We start from the raw sequence: 16,127 nt of genomic DNA on the forward strand, positions 1-16,127 counted from the left end.
TAGATTACACCAACGGTATCTTTGGCATTTCCTTACTGCAGTTCCTTATCACCCATCTTTCATACAGACATCAATATATCAGTAATAAACAAACATCGGCCGATTGCTCTGGGTCTGAAGCATTTGTTAATTATTATTCGATATAGAGTTTGGAGTGTGCAGACTCTTTTTGATGCACGGTATTGTGGCAGAGACCTCCTCAGCGCCATCAGCAGCAGCAGCAGCGGAGTCGGGCCGTTCGACACAGTGTGAATCCAGGCTGGTGTTGTGTGTCTTCTTGTTCCATGGTCTCAGATATCAGATCCCACTGCTGGTCTCCAACGCTGCTCCCCCTGCAGCTCTCAGCTTACACACTGCCGTGTGTCTCTTGGGGCTGTCTGTCCTCACAAACCTGTCTGTCATTATGACCCCGTCTGTCTCTTCTTAGGCCGTTCGTGGCTATTATTATTTCTCTGTGACCTCTCTGTCCCCACATCTGTCCGTCTGCTTTCTTTTTTTGGTCTTGTTTCTGTCTGTCATATAATTACAGCCTGTTTGTCCGTCCGTCTCTCTGATCTTGTGCGTGCACCTGGCAGATGAAGACATCAACCGAAGCTTTCACTGGAATCAGATCACACTGCAGATGACTCATATGAGAAGTTGCAAACGTTAATTAAAGGTCTAAACTTTAGACACTGCTGTCTGCCTGAGACAAAACAACTATTGTCAACTGAAAATAGCAGGTTTTCACAGCTTCGCCTCTGTTTTGGTTCTACAATTAGTGTAATTTAATTGCAGGTAATATTATAAAGGTTTTAAGTCTTAATTAGGCTTTTTCAAACCTGCAAGATTATTTTAAGAAACAGGATTAAAAACAGAAAATCTGTGTTTTCTTTAATTCATTTAAAATTAAGCTTGATAGCTGCCTTAGGGTAAACAGTAATCATACATAGGTGTGTGTGTGTGTGTGTGTGTGTGTGTGTGTGTGTGTGTGTGTGTCTGTGTGTGTCTAGCTAAGCTTGTCTAGGCAGGGGCACACCAGTGACGGCAACTGCTTAGTCATGAATGAATAAAGGCCTTTCTAAGGAGCAGATCACACCTGTCTTCTTTGACGTCCCTTTTTAGACAGTATACATGTTCTTCCTCTGACTGCTTGAAGGTAAATGAGATAAAACACTCTGTTAAAGATTGTGATTCTCAGTCAGACGTCATAATCAAGGCTTTGTCTTGTCTTTTTGCTGTTTGAATCTCTGGGACGGTGATTTTATTCGTCAGCAGTGATTCAGATATCTCTATCGGTCCTGAGATTCACAGGCTGAACAATAACACAGCAGATAGACGAGCCTTGAAGGACAAGGATGGTTTCATTGCAGCTATTTTATTCCGTCAAGTTTAGCTTTGCTAAAAATACAAGACAGTGCAAGAGATAGCGTGCGGTTTACTCAGTATTAAGTAAGCACCTGAAATCCTGCCAAATAAACAGAGTATTTAGGTGTGTGTATTTTTAAATGATAACCCTGACGTGGTTGAAAAAGACTTTTGCATTGGTAGCCTTGGCTTGTATGAGTGGTGGTGTCTTTGTGATCTGGGCATTGCTCACTTTATATTGTAGATGTGGTCAGAGATACTATTCATGTGTTTTTTAAAGAACACTTTATCATGAAGTTTATTGGAAAATAGTTTTCATTGGCACTTTCACTTTCCTGTAGTGGTATCTCGCTATGCAGTTAGTACTTACTTTAGTACTTTACTGGTATTTATATACCCAGCTCATTACAATGGAGGTGAATGTAATTTCCCCTGTGGTGCTCATATACTCATAATTTAAAAAAAGAAAAATTCAGCAGCAGTGGTGTTTTCCAGAAACGGTGTCCCCATTACTTACAATCGACAGAACTTCCTGTGTACATTGGAACTACTTTCTACTTAAGAAATAGTCCCTGTAAAAACAGTTTTCAGGGGATTATTCAGTGACATGTTCATTTGCATTTACAGGCTGTGTGCGTCATAAACACAATTGAATCCACCTCCATTGTCTTGATGTGGTGACATCTTAAAGACAAATATCTCAAAAATAGACAAAGCCAAAACTATCTGCATGACTAACCAGAAGTGAGTGAGAAACCCTATTTTTCTGTTGATTCAGATGTATAAAAACTACAGAAAACACCACGGATGGGCTTGGAAAGATTTTATTTTTCAGTCAGAAATGGAAAGTAATAAGACATCAAGTGCAAAGACAAGAAAAAATGTCCTGTTGACTAGAAGAGATGCCAGATTTTAGGTTTTGAGAGAAAGGTCCAGACTTTCAAGCAGGTCTGTGAGGCTGACCTTGCCTCCCTCTGCTCCCCAGCCTCTGCAGCACTACAGCAGGCGACCTGGATGACGCATCGGTATATTTCTGACCGTGCTATGTCTGGCTGCAAATAGTCTCAGTCTCAGTGTTACGTTTGTGTGGAAGCTGTCCTTTTTTTTTTTTTTTTTTTTTTTTTTTGCTTGCCACGGCGCCATGCCAAGACCCTATCACCATGAAGACGCATGCAGCTGTGTAGTCTATATCTGTTACAGCACCAGACAGACTTCCTTGTTTTCTTTTTTTAAATGTCTGACACATCAAGCTTGCCATCGCCAAGTAGGAAGCCAATTGCCGGCTCCTGTTGTAAGCATTTGAGCTTAAAAAGTTGCACTGTAATAAATCAGCTTATATCTTATTTGTGTGGTGGCTCTAAGGCCTATTTTAAGACATAAGTGACACAGTTCATATCCTTGGTATGCGGGCGAGATCTGTGGACGTTAATCACTTTACAAGATCAATATGTTTTTATATGGAGGACATTTAGAGAGTAGAGGAGATGACACAAACAGTAGCTTTATGTTTTTCCTATATTATATATTGATTTATATGTAGTTATTTGGCAACAGGTCTAGTTAAAGAACAAAAACGAGTGGTGCAGTTGCCTGCTTTATGTGCATTTCGCTTTCCACCAATATATGAGGAATCCCATCCTATAAACAACAACAAAACAAGACAGCAACAGCTGCTAGTCAACAAAACTGTCTCTCTTTCACCCCAAATCAGTCTGGATAATGACCAATCACAGTTTGGTATTTTTTTTGCGTCTGGCATACAAGGCTGCGGTCGATTCACATTCATTTGCTCTAAATTTCCAGTTATTTTTAATTATAATATTAGTAATATAATAGTACTCGTTGTTGTCGTTTGAGTCCATTTTTAAGTAAAAATACCACAAATGCTGCTTGTGTCACCTTCTCAACAAAAAAGGATTGTTGACGCTGACATGTTTCTCACTAAAGCAGTGGTTAATTCTCATGAGGAGGAAATCCCAAATAGTTTGTCAGACAACATACTCAGCATGCTCAGGCTCCAGAGCCTCTCCACCAGCTCACTGGATAGTCTGTGGAAATTCATGGATATTGTAGGGTAACAATTCAGGATCTCCATCTCTGATCTTCAGATATTCAATGACTGCATTGTCGGAGTTGAAGGATGTTGTAACCTCCTCATCGAAAGCAAAGAAGTCACTCAGACGATTGTTGTGCAAACGTGCATTGTTGCCCTGGGTTGTTAGATATTGATATTATTACAATTTTCTAACATTTCATAGACTAAATGATCCTTTGATTCATTGAGAAAACAGTTGGCAGATGAACTGATTAACTACTAATTGACATTAGTAGTACCCTAAAACTTAAATAAATAATAAATCTTCTTGTGTTTTTACTTGTTTTGTGAAGTAAATCTTTCTAAATGGTCTAGTATGTGGCTGCTAAAAGGAGGTTTTACCATCTGTCACACACACACACACCTGTCTAAGCTGAAAATAGACCTACACACACACACACACACACACACACACACACACACACACACACACACACACACACACACGTACTACAGCAACACCTCTCTCTCTGTGTTACCATGGTCACACCTGAAAACACAGCAGATGGGTTAATCTCCACGCCACAACCAGGTGCCTGACCCGAATTCTTTTTAAATTGATCAGCCAATGATCTGTTGTTTATTCCATTTTTATTTGTGTGTTCGTTCGCACCTTTACTGTTTCTTCTTGCTGTTTTCTTGCTCTTGGGACACTTCACTTATTTAATGATCCAATTTTTGATTAAAATGTTCAGTTTCATCTTCAAAAATCGACAGATGATCATATTAATTAATTGTGTCAAGATCAGCTCATGATGGGGTCGTCACCTGTATTTTGGGATTCGTGGTGAAATTATTTGTTTTAATTGATAAAACAGGCGACAGCAAATTTGATAACCAGTTAATTGTTTAAAATCATGATGATGGATAATGAAAATAATCATTAGTTTTGGCCCTAATTTGGATTAACCAATGAATTATAAACCGTTTCATTCACTGGTTGCTGTGTTTATCCATTCAGTCCTTGACACTCACGCCACATACCTACACTCTAAACTGAAAGTGTCCTTGTACACACACCAGCTGTGTCTTAAAGCTGACCACACCCTGGCAGACGTATGTAAATAGGTGATTCCCACAAGTAGCAGAGGGATTTTCCATCACAACCGGGTTCACTGAGGTTTTCAGACTAGAAGGAAATAGGAAAATATAGATGAGTCATTTACTGGAATGTTAAGCATTTTGTTGGCTGTCTATATTGGCCTTAGCGATACAGAAAGGATGGACTTGACAGTGTTATATAGCCAATAGCACCACGTGATTTTAAGGTCCCGATACAAATTGTATTGCTTAATAAAGATTGTAAGACTGTAGGTCTGTAAGGTTATTTTCATTATTGGTGTATCCGTTGGTTATTTAATTAATCAGTAAATTTTAGTCTATAAGATGCTGGAACAATTAGAAAAATGCCCATTACAATTTCTCATAGTTAAAGGTGATGCCTTTTAAAGTCTGACAACAAAGATATCCAGTTTGCAAAGACACAAAACTGAGAAAAGAAGCAAATCCTACTTTTCGATCGGACCCAGCAAACACTTGGCATTTGTTGGCTTGATAAAGGATTATGTATTGGCAGCAGTAAAGAGCTGTAAACACAGCACGGACATATTATCGCTTTATAGAGTTTATATGGCAAGCTTGTTAGCAGTTTATTTACACATCCACCAGACAAACATTCATTTGGAGTCATGTTTCTGTCCACCTGATGAATGTAAGTCCAATATGGACTCTGTCTTTGTCACCACCAACTCCTGAGGGGAAATATCTTGCTCTTTTGTACCTAAATGCTCCACTATCTTCCAGCAATCACTAACTGTCTCTTAGCCGTTTGATGCTGGGAGAGCAGTGAGAGGGAACCAAAACCGTAAAGCTGCGAGCCGTGAAACCAAAACAATTTGCAGAAAGGCCCTCAAATGCTCCATAGAGCAGAGGGGAAGTGCAGAGCTGGGTAGTAATTTTCTGTAAGTTCATCGCTTATCACAGGCAGCATACTCACTCTGTATCTGATCAGGTTGGTGGTAATTTGGAGCCACACATTTGAACCCCAGCTACAGATGGCAAATGAAAGGCAATAATTAACACCACTGAACAATGTAGATTATTCACAGCTGATGTGTGTGTTAATGTGTTAAACCTCCTGAATGTCTGTCTACTGTAGACACACACTTAAACACACCTCTTCAAACCAGCAGTGTGTCTGTGTCTGTGTAACACCCCCTCTATTGCAGAGGCAGTTGTTATATAATTCTGTTGCCTCACCAACATAATCTCTCTCTCTCTCTCTCTCTCTCTCTCTCTCTCTCTCTCTCTCTCTCTCTCTCTCTCTCTCTCTCTCTCTCTCTCTCTCTCTCTCTCTCTCTCTCTCTCTCTCTCTCTCTCTGGATCGTCCCTCCATCCGTCGCCATGGTGACCCCAGCACTGCCGCAGCGGCACACTTGGCCTCGTCATCTTCCCTTCTGGTGCACTCTCAGCACTCGATTTGCTTGTCAAATCGACGAAAGTCTGTGATTTCTCTTTGTAATCACAATTTGACCAAGAGCGAGAGTATTTAACCCCTTGCAGTTACAAAAGCAATATTCTTTTATTTCATTTTGAATGTCAAAATGCCAAAATTAGGAGGCAAGTGGACGGAGAAACTAATTTGTTTTGAGAGAAGGTGGTCAGATACAGTAGTGATGTGAGCGTATGTGTGTGCATAAGAGGATTTCTAGTGCCGTTAAGCCCTGCTGTCAGGTCTCAGTACCTCATTACTCCATGTAACGAGGGATGTGGTGTTTGTGTGTGTGTGTGTGGAAATTTCCCCTCTTTCCTCCTTATCTACACCCTCTCCGCTATCTTTCTGCTGCATAGTCTGTTCATGTTTGCCCTCTGGCTGTCCTCCACATATACTCCTCCATCCTCTCGTGTGTGTGTGTGTGTGTGTGTGTGTGTGTGTGTGTGTGTGTGTGTGTGTGTGTGTGTGTGTGTGTGTGTGTGTGTGTGTGTGTGTGTGTGTGTGTGTGTGTGTGTGTGTGTGTGTGTGTGTGTGTGTGTGTGTGTGTGTGTGTGTGTGTGTGTGTGTGTGTGTGTGTGTGTGTGTGTGTGTGTGTGTGTGTGTGTGTGTGTGTGTGTGTGATAGGTTGAGTGATGTGGAAAATTAGCTGTCAGCCCGAATGTCACACAGTAAATCAGTCAGATTTTAATGCTAAACCGGTGCTTGGAATAGGCCATTTGTTCTCAACTGGTGGAAGCTCAGGATCTACATTTGTCAGTAAGTCACAGCCCAATCGTAGTGTCAGATTTTAAGAATTGCTATTTATTTTGCTAAATGAATGAAGGAGTAACTTACAGTGCCTTATTGCAGCATTAAAAGACAAAAAAAACTGTTAATTTCTGTTGCAGAAATGGACAGAAATAGGATTTATGATAAAATGGAGATGTTAAGTTTAGGCCTGCTCGATTATGGAAAAAATCATAATCACGATTATTTGGGTCAAAATTGAAATCACAATTGTTCAAACGATAATTTTTTTTAAACTTCAGAAACATGCTGCATTTATTGGACATTTGTCAAAAACACTTTGCAAGGAAGTCCTCAGTTACACTTTCCTTTCCCCATAAACATTTGTAAGTCTCCGCGTTACCTGTTCAAACGAAAACATCGTGACGGGAGAAGACTGCAACTAGTGTCGCGACCACCAGCGCACGTATAAATAGTTAGGGTGCTCCCGAGACTTCACATTGTCTCGCGACACGTCGGGAACGGCGAGTATACCGAGCGCATGACTCGTGCTGTGGGGGAGGGACGGAAATACGCGTTCGCGAAATATGCAGACTGTATACAACGAACAACGCTTTTTTTTTTTTTTTTTTAGTTTTGAGATCATTTGGCCCCAAAATCGTAATCATGATCAAATTTCGATTAATTGAGCAGCCTTAGTTAAGTTGGACAATTACAAACTGCTGAACTCTCCTGCTTGGAAAAGGAGGCAGGATTGTCTCACCATTTAATAGCCATTCTGTAGCTTTTGATTTCTTCATCGTGTAAAATATGCAGCTGCTTCACTACAAAAGACGGAAAAGATTGAAATTGTTTCAGGTTTTATTTTAAAGCTTTTATGTTGGATCAGAATCTTGAGTAATACAGTCTCACCACAAGCTCAGTTCAGCTGTTCTAGAGCTTTTTTTCGTATCACATGAATCGTAGAAGCGTTTTCTGAGCACTAAGGACTTCCTGTCAATGTTTGCTTGAAAGTGGGGAGATTGTTTTGTCAAGCACTGTTTTCAAGGCCAAGAATGAACTTTCTATCTGGAAATCTATTACAACAGTCCCTATTAAATGTTTTTGTTTTGTTTGTGAAATGAAAAATAAACAACCGCGTGAACTCGTAGACATAGACTTGCTGTGTTGGGACGTTTAACAGGAAGCTCGGGATGCTTCAGTCAGATGAGATTTGCTTTGCTTTTCCTGGAAAGCAGTAATCGTCTGTATTAGTGTGACCTGCGTGGCGGCGGTATCTGCTTTCATTTTAAAAATACTGATTTCTACTGCGGCATGGAAAGCGTGACACACTTCAGAATAAAGGTTAACGGTTGTGCAGGAAAGCCCCATCTCAAGATCAGGGTCAGACACGAGTATGTAATGTGGGGCGAGACCTACATCTCACGCTGGTATCTGGTGGATAACACAGAGATACCGCAAGTCGTCAGTGTGTGCGCTCCACGTGAAAGCACAAATACTGAGATTTGACTTTTCTGAGATTATTTTTAACTATCCAGAAGTCTGAATTTAGGAATTATTATTATTATTATTATAGAAAGACATTTTTATAATTTTTTTACAGAAATTTAAAAATCATTTGCATTGTTTTAACAAAACATTGAAACATGCTGAATGTCAATATCTGCTGTGTTAACTGGATATAAGTGCTATTGCCCAACAGAAACATGGTTTGAGAGAAAGAGATCGATAAAGTAACTCTCCAACTGTTTCTGTCATCTCTTCATGTTTTCTTTCCTTGTCTTCCTCTCTCTCCCATTCCCATCTTCCTATCCATGTTTAATGAAGTCTCATTAAAGATGCAGAGTTTCCACTGACCCAGACACTCAAACACACTCACAATGAATACACTGATCTGCTGAGGTCAGAGCATCAGCTGATCCTCTTTTAAGTCTCAGACAGACAGACAGACATACACGCTGTATGAAAAGCAACCAGATTATGTGACTTTTGCCTCTCAGCAGTCAGAGCTGAGTATTATCTGCTAATTGTGACTGTGGATTAAAAAGGAGGAGAAATGAGAAACTGGAAACTCTCAGGGTGGAATTTGGACCATTTGACCTTGGGGTGTGTTTGTTTTGAGCGTTTGTATGTGTTTCCAGGTCAGATGTCTGGGCAAGGTACACATCTATCTTGTTCCCACGGATCCCTGTCTGTTTCTCTTTCTGTCGCTCCATCGTCTCTGTCGTGCTTTTCTCATACAGACACACTCCATATATGAGCATTTGGCATAGATCTACTTAAGCGTGCATTAACCACTCCACTGGCCTCATGCACACACTCGTGCACACACTTTCTCTTCGACTCTGCGAGTATATTGATCTCTGTGACAGTGACCGGTGGTGCCGCATGCGTTTCCCCACAGTCATACCCTCCTCTCCTTCCTTGTGTGTTCTGCGTGTGCGTGTTTGTGTGACATTGATAAATACTGGCTGTAGTACAAGATCATGCTGTCTGAGAGGTTTCTCGTAAACTGCACTCTAGTTAAACCTGCCCTTTTTTTTTTCGACCAGTTTCACAGGTTTTTAACTGCACTTCAGCGACAAGAAAGGAATGAATAAAAACCGAGAGGTCAGAAGTAAACGAGAGAGAAGAAGTCACATAATGGAGATACAGTGTGTTGTTGGTTTGGTGCTGAAGTATGCTAACCCTTTCAACTCCACAAACTGTTGTGCAACCAAACATTGTGTAAATCCACACAACTTTATTTTGAAGATCCCAAAGTGTTTAAAGATGCCAAACATGGCCTTAATTATAACACGCATATTTGCTTAACACACAGTAAACCCATCCTTGTCGTGTATAAACTTAAATATTAAGGTGACTTAGTCTGTACTGTGACTTTATATTACATTTTTATTTTGTTTCTATGTTTTATTCATGTTATTTTTCACATTTTGGTGAAATGTGTATAAAATGATACACAAGACATTTACAATATTTCCATTTGATGAAATGGTGCTGCCATAAGAACATTCTTGGGTTGAATATTTAACTCTGTATAAACATATACACTACAAAGTTTTTACAGAATGTGTCATATTTTCAAAAGGCGTGGCCTAAGGTCATTATTGATCTTACTTATGTAGGAGCATATTAAAGTGCAAAACAGGGTTAAATAAGTCAATCACAGGGTTTTTATAGAATTCAGGCTTTAAAAAAATAAGGCTTTAGGCTTTTAATCAACGGTGAAAAAGTTCATCACCATCCATTTTACTACCCATGCTTTATCCAGATCACAGTTGTTAAACTTGTTTTATGAGATCATGACAGCTCCGATTGTGAAGCAAGAGCTTTAAAATTCAGAAACTCCCACACAAAACACTAACTACGACGATCCGTGAACTATTAAATGCGTTGTTACGGGGGGGACATAATCTGGGTTTAAATAATGATGCTGCCCAGAAAATGACGGGGAGCTGGCAGGAGGAGAAAAAAGCAATGAAGTGACATTGTTTATATTTTTAAATGTTTAGTAAACATGAAAGATCCTTCCAGAGAAAACCATTGTAGTCGTGGCTCAGCATTATGAACGACATTAAGGGGAAGTGAAGCTTTTCAGTGCGTCGAAGAAAACCTTTTTATTGCAGTTCGGACCATTCTTCCTCTTCCTCCTTCTTAAGAAGCCGATGCGTGGAGGGCACCCATGTACCTGCTTTCTGTTTACTGTAGCTCCATATGTCATCATTAATCCTTAATCTGTTTGTTTTCCCAGATTGGCGCCTATGACCAACAGATATGGGAGAAATCAGTGGAGCAGCGAGAAATAAAGGTGAGTTTGATTCATTATTTGTTTGCTCCACACCTCCATGTTTTGTTTTTTTACTGTTGTTTTCCTGAGTGTCTCTTCTTATCATCTTTCTTTTGGCTCCCTTTGTCAAGTATTTGTTTGTCTTCTCTCTGACTTTCACTCCTCCATCTTCCTCTCTCTCCTTCCTTTTTTATTCTGTTTTCACTGTCTCTCACCATGCTGCCAGTTCTTTTCCAGTGTTTTCTTTTAACTCTTTCCTCTCTGCCCTCCTGGCTGGGTGTCACCTGCCCATCCTCTCCTCTCTTCATCTTCACCTCCACCCTCCATCCCTTCTCCTCCGCTTGTCTTTTTCTCCTCCTCTCTACAGTTTATTTCTCTGGTGAGTACACAGCGGGGGAGGACGTCCCTCTTGTTGTCCCACAGTGCACGTCTGCTCACCCATGCTGTAGACTGCTAGAATGTGATTGGTTGGTTTTTAATCGCTCAGTTCAGTTGCCATGTTGAATCCCGGTGTGTTTATTAACCCCACTCTGCATTCACACCGTAGCAACACTGCTTCGCGATTGGCTCCAGGAAGAAGTTGTTTCCTAACACTTCCTAGTAGACACATGAGGGAACTGAGCAGCTCTGCCCCCCTCAGAGTTGCTTGGGGTGTGAAGACACAGCTGGATTAGCATGAGTCATGTGATCAGAGTGGCACCAAGGCAGTGTGTCTGAAACTTGGGTCTTTAACTCTTATGAGACAGTTTTGGGTTGAAAGAATTGTGTCATGACAGACTTCTTGAAAGCCAGCTCAGATAAAAAATGTACAAAAGAAAAACACAAAATGAGTCAAATTGGCATTTCTGTGACCAGTCTGTGCTGTGGGTTCCTCTGGGAAAAGACAAATTTAAGTTAGGTGGTACATTTCTAGCCTAACAGAAATTTGCATTCTCCTTCCTGTTGTAACTCTCATTCAGCTCCAAATCAACAACCTTCACAGTCTGTGTTTAATTCTGTTGAATCTTTCATGATCAGCTGCCAGGTTCTTTTTTTATCAGTGCTAAACAACCTATAAGGACACTACAATGTAAAGCATATGTTAATTGTAGGGATGCTCGCTTTCCTGCCGATAGCCGATATTACGATATTGTCCAACTCTCAATTTCCGATACCGATATATATGCAGGCCTTTTTACACCAAAACTGTTAGGTAACATCATAACATATCTCCTATTGTGGAATTGCCTAATTTTATTGTGATGCCCCACTGCATGCATACATAAATGTAACATGGCTTTCCAAATGTAAACACTGTCTGTGCAAAATAAAAGAACAACTTCAATCTAATGTAAATTACTCCTGCCAATTGTTAGTTTGGTTAAGGAACAGCTCATAGCAGGGCAAAATATTTAAGGTGCATTGCACTTATTTTGTGTTATAATTGTTTGCTTGTTAGCCACGGTTGGCAACCAACCACTCTAGCGTGTAGTTGTTGGTGTACATCATCTAGCGCGCGCCGGTAAACGTCCCATGCTGCGTTCATGCAGGCCCGGAAATGCTGAAGCCTACAGAACAAACATCAGTTATAAAAACCCGATACCGATAATTCCCGATATTACATTTTTTAGTGAATATCGGAGGGCCGATATTATCGGACATCCCTAGTTAATTGTCTAAATAAGTAGACAATACAACCTTTATAACAAGGCCCAAAACAAAATAAAATGCAAAAGTGTAGGATAAGTAAAGTAAATGAGTTACAGTACTTCAAATTGAAGGTAAAAAAGAGAAAATGAAAATAAAAATGAATAATTGTGTAATCCAGGCATGCAGGAAGTCACTGTATCCTTTTTTGGAGGGGGGGGTTTCGTGCAATCTACAGTGCTACGATATTTAAAGCTGATATATGTAAACAGTTTGAACCACTGACGAGGAAGTTGTCAGAAGTGGAGACGCTGCAGAAAACAGACACGGAAACACAAGTGATTCACTGTCATTTTGGTATGAATTGGTCATTTTTAAGAGGATTTCAGTTTTCTGTCATAGAGCTTCGTAAAAGAGTTATCCACCAATTTAGCGTAGCACTTATAAAACATTGTTGGATAAATTAAAAATATATAAATATATTTAGTTATTTCACACATCCCTCCTTGTCCACCCCTCACTCGAGGGGATTTATCAGCTGCCTCTGGAGCCACGAAAGACTTTGTACAACCTTTTTCAAGGCCTGTAAACAGACTTTGATGTGTAAAACTGCCGCTGTTCCACTTTACAGTAGAGACCAGGGCGATTATTTAATGATTGTTTGGCTCTATTAGGATGCAGATTGTTTAGCAGAATACATTATAGTTATAGACCTCCTCTGCTTTGCTTCATTTTTTTTCCCTTTGTGGGTTCAAATTAGAGGTTAATGGGACAATATTGTTTGTTTGCATGTGTGCTTGTGTGAGTACATTCCTTTTTAAGTGACTCCCTCTTAGTCCAGATCTGTGGTAATTACTACTCCTCACCTGTCTGCTATGACCTCTCACCTTTAACCCTTTTAAAGAGGACAACCTCATTCCTCCCTTCTCGGATTTAATGAGACTCTCTGATGTACAATGTTCCCAAATTGCAGTTTAAGGACCTGATAAGGCTTCTTCCAGTGTTTTTAGGGCAGGATAACGTCTAGTTTTTAATTTACCTTATTTGTTTTAAGTTAATGATACCTCCCTTCATCCCTCCTACTGTACCTTTTTTCTTTCTGTAAACAGAGATCTGAGAGTCACTCTCTTTTAATGAGCTCAAAGTCCACACACAGAGACACACACACACACACACACACAGACACACAGAGAGACACTGTTGCGACCTTGGTTCTTCATCTGTCAAGTAATTGGTTTCCCAGAATCTATAGCTGCACCACACAATGCAGAGTTTATCTTGGCATGGTATGTGTCACCCCCTCACCCCTGTGTTAATTACACCGTTTACAGACTTATAACAAATTTGATATAAATTGTTCTCATTAATCTAGGGGAACTCAGCTGTCTGTAAAATGTGTCCTGTTTTTAGCAATCAGATGTGGCAGCGAGTAGCGACTACTTCTCTAAAACAAAGCACAGATGCCAAAATAGTTCATATTAAGAGAAGGCACAGCTGCTCCTTTATGTCCCTACCAAGCTCTGTAGATTCATATCTTTAATTTCTGACAGTTTTAATCTACAAAAGCTTAATTGATGTCTAATAGAACGGTTTAAAGATCAGTGAGCTGGACATCAGCAGGAACAGGATCTGAAATAGATCTAGAAATGGTCGATTAAAAGTGGTTCATTTAGTTTCACATCTGATCTCTGACTTTGCAAAAGCAAATAAGACGAGAAATGTTACATTAGAATAGTTTTTTGTACTTGCACGATCAATTCTGCTGTAATAAAAGACAAAATAATGATTGTGCAGTATATTTGAAATGAACCTTTTGAACTAAACGACACAGTAACAAGGAAAACACTGTATAGCTCTGCAGAGGAAACCCAGTTGCCACCTGCTGGTGCAAGCCAGAACCTCTATTCTTCTGGGTTTTCTGGTTCAAATTACAGTTAAAATACATTAAATTTGTATTTTAGGCGTGTAGCAAATATTACAACAGAAGAATAAGCAGAAATGAAAAGCAGCACGACAAGCAGCCTTTAATAAGGAATATAAAGAGCAGAGAGTTTTTTAAACGGTCCTCAGAATTTGCATTAATCAGCTAAATGAATGTGTGGAATTCATACACGTTGGAGCAATCAGTCACCGAGGCAATATGATAACTTGTAACTGGAGGAGAAACTAGTTTATAAAGATAAGAGGGTATAAATAGGACAGAGATAAGAGAGCCATGGCCAGGCGAGACGTTTGTGAAGGACTTTACTGCTGCGGTAAATCTACTGCCAAGAGGAAGCTATTGATCGGCTTCTTTTAGCCCTGCATGGACACACACACACACACACACACACACACACACAAACCACTGTCCTGCTCTTCTACTCTCTCAGGTTTTCTCTGTTTCTCTCTCACACACACACGCACGCACGCACGCACGCACGCACACACACACACACACACACACACACACACACAGCATATTAGCTCGTTGGTTGTGCTGTTTAAAGATAAGGGCCCCCATCAAGTCTCTCTATCAGACCATTGACTGATAACCCAGAACTTCATTGGCCTGTATGTAAATATTAGCTTGAGCCAATCAGATGTGGAAGTGGACAGCATTGTGTGTCATTTCACAGTGCTGTTGAATATGACTCACACGCCTAAAATGTGCGGTAATTACAAAAAGGACTTCCACTCTTGTGTACTGATAAGGAAAACCTTCAGCTGAGTATTATTTTTTTATGCCTCTGCACCGCTGACAGCCGTGGCCGGAGGTATTATGTTTTCTGGTTGTGAGTCCATCCCACTCTTGTAAACGCAATATCTCATTTATTCAAATTTGGCACAAATGTCCCCTTGGACTCGAGGATGATTTAGATTTTAGTGGTCAAAGGTCAAGGTCACTGTGATCTCACAAAACCGGCCATAACTCAAGAATTCATGCGCTAATTATGACAAAATTGCACATTAACGTCTAACAGGATAAAATGTGATGAACCACATGAGTGATGACGTGTGTGTGTGTGTGTGTGTGTGTGTGTGTGTGTGTGTGTGTGTGTGTGTCCACAGTCACTGATGAGAAACCTCATTCAAACCAAACTATTGTTGGGCTCACTATAGTAACTCGCTATAGTAGACATTATTGTACTTCACCACTCACACACACACACACCTTCTAACTATTCGTTTGTCTTTACTGTACCTGTTGTCAGTCTCACAGAAAGGCTGTCGTACAGTCACAAAAAGTTTCAATACAGTTTGACATCACAGCTGACAGAGCAGACACACACACACACACACACACACACACAGATGAAGTGTATGCATTGTAGGAGGAAGTGGCTGGCGGGCACAGGAAACAAGCGTGCCACAGGGGAGCGTTATTCCCAGGGTCATAAACTGCACAAGCGACCAACTTAAAGGCTCTAACAGCAAACCTCACAGGGATGAATGACGACTATAACACACTGTTTTTAAATGACACAGCTGGTTTACAGGTCTTTAGGGATGATTTTGCTGTTTTGTTTTTATACTCTGAACTCTCTAACGAACGCCAAGTAGCAAAAGTCAACATTTGTTTTTAAGATCAGGCTGAATCTAGTATATGTGAGTAGAACAGATCCAGTAGCAGTGTGAGCCTGAACGCACGGTGTGCCTCCTCAAACACTAAATGGGTGTGTGTGTTTATGAAGGCATAAAGTGCACAAAAAGCTTCCTGTAGTTTCATTCCTGTGTTTGTGTGTGTATGTGTGTGTGAATATGTTTGATCTTTTCTCCCTCTGCTTCTTTCTTTGTTATTGACTCTGTGTCTCTCTGTCTCCCCCTGCAGGGCTTGAGAAACAAGCCAAAGAAGACAGGACATGTCAAACCAGACCTTATAGATGTGGACTTGGTTAGAGGTGAGAACAAAGTGTGTGTGTGTGTGTGTGTGTGTGTGTGTGTGTGTGTGTGTCTGTGTGTCTGTGTGTCTGTGTCTGTGTCTAAACTTCCTTTCCATCAAGCTAATTAGATTAGATACCAGACGGCTTTCTGCTAAAACTAAAACCATCAGTCTGCTCGGCGGTGGC

At 40.4% G+C, this 16,127-nt stretch overlaps 1 protein-coding gene across 3 annotated transcripts in view; it reads left to right on the top strand.

Annotated features, from left to right (window-relative positions):
* Positions 1-16,127, top strand: part of LOC127359175 (protein PHTF2) — a 44,101-nt gene that overhangs the window by 16,014 nt on the left and 11,960 nt on the right. For all 3 annotated transcript variants that reach the window (XM_051393013.1, XM_051393014.1, XM_051393015.1), the window contains exons 4-5: positions 10,417-10,473; positions 15,890-15,959. In XM_051393013.1, the coding sequence (XP_051248973.1) occupies positions 10,417-10,473; positions 15,890-15,959 (127 nt within the window). The remainder of the gene's footprint in view (positions 1-10,416; positions 10,474-15,889; positions 15,960-16,127) is intronic.

The sequence above is a fragment of the Dicentrarchus labrax genome, unplaced genomic scaffold (assembly GCF_905237075.1).
Source record: "Dicentrarchus labrax unplaced genomic scaffold, dlabrax2021, whole genome shotgun sequence".
In the NCBI taxonomy this organism is placed as follows: Eukaryota; Metazoa; Chordata; class Actinopteri; family Moronidae; genus Dicentrarchus; species Dicentrarchus labrax.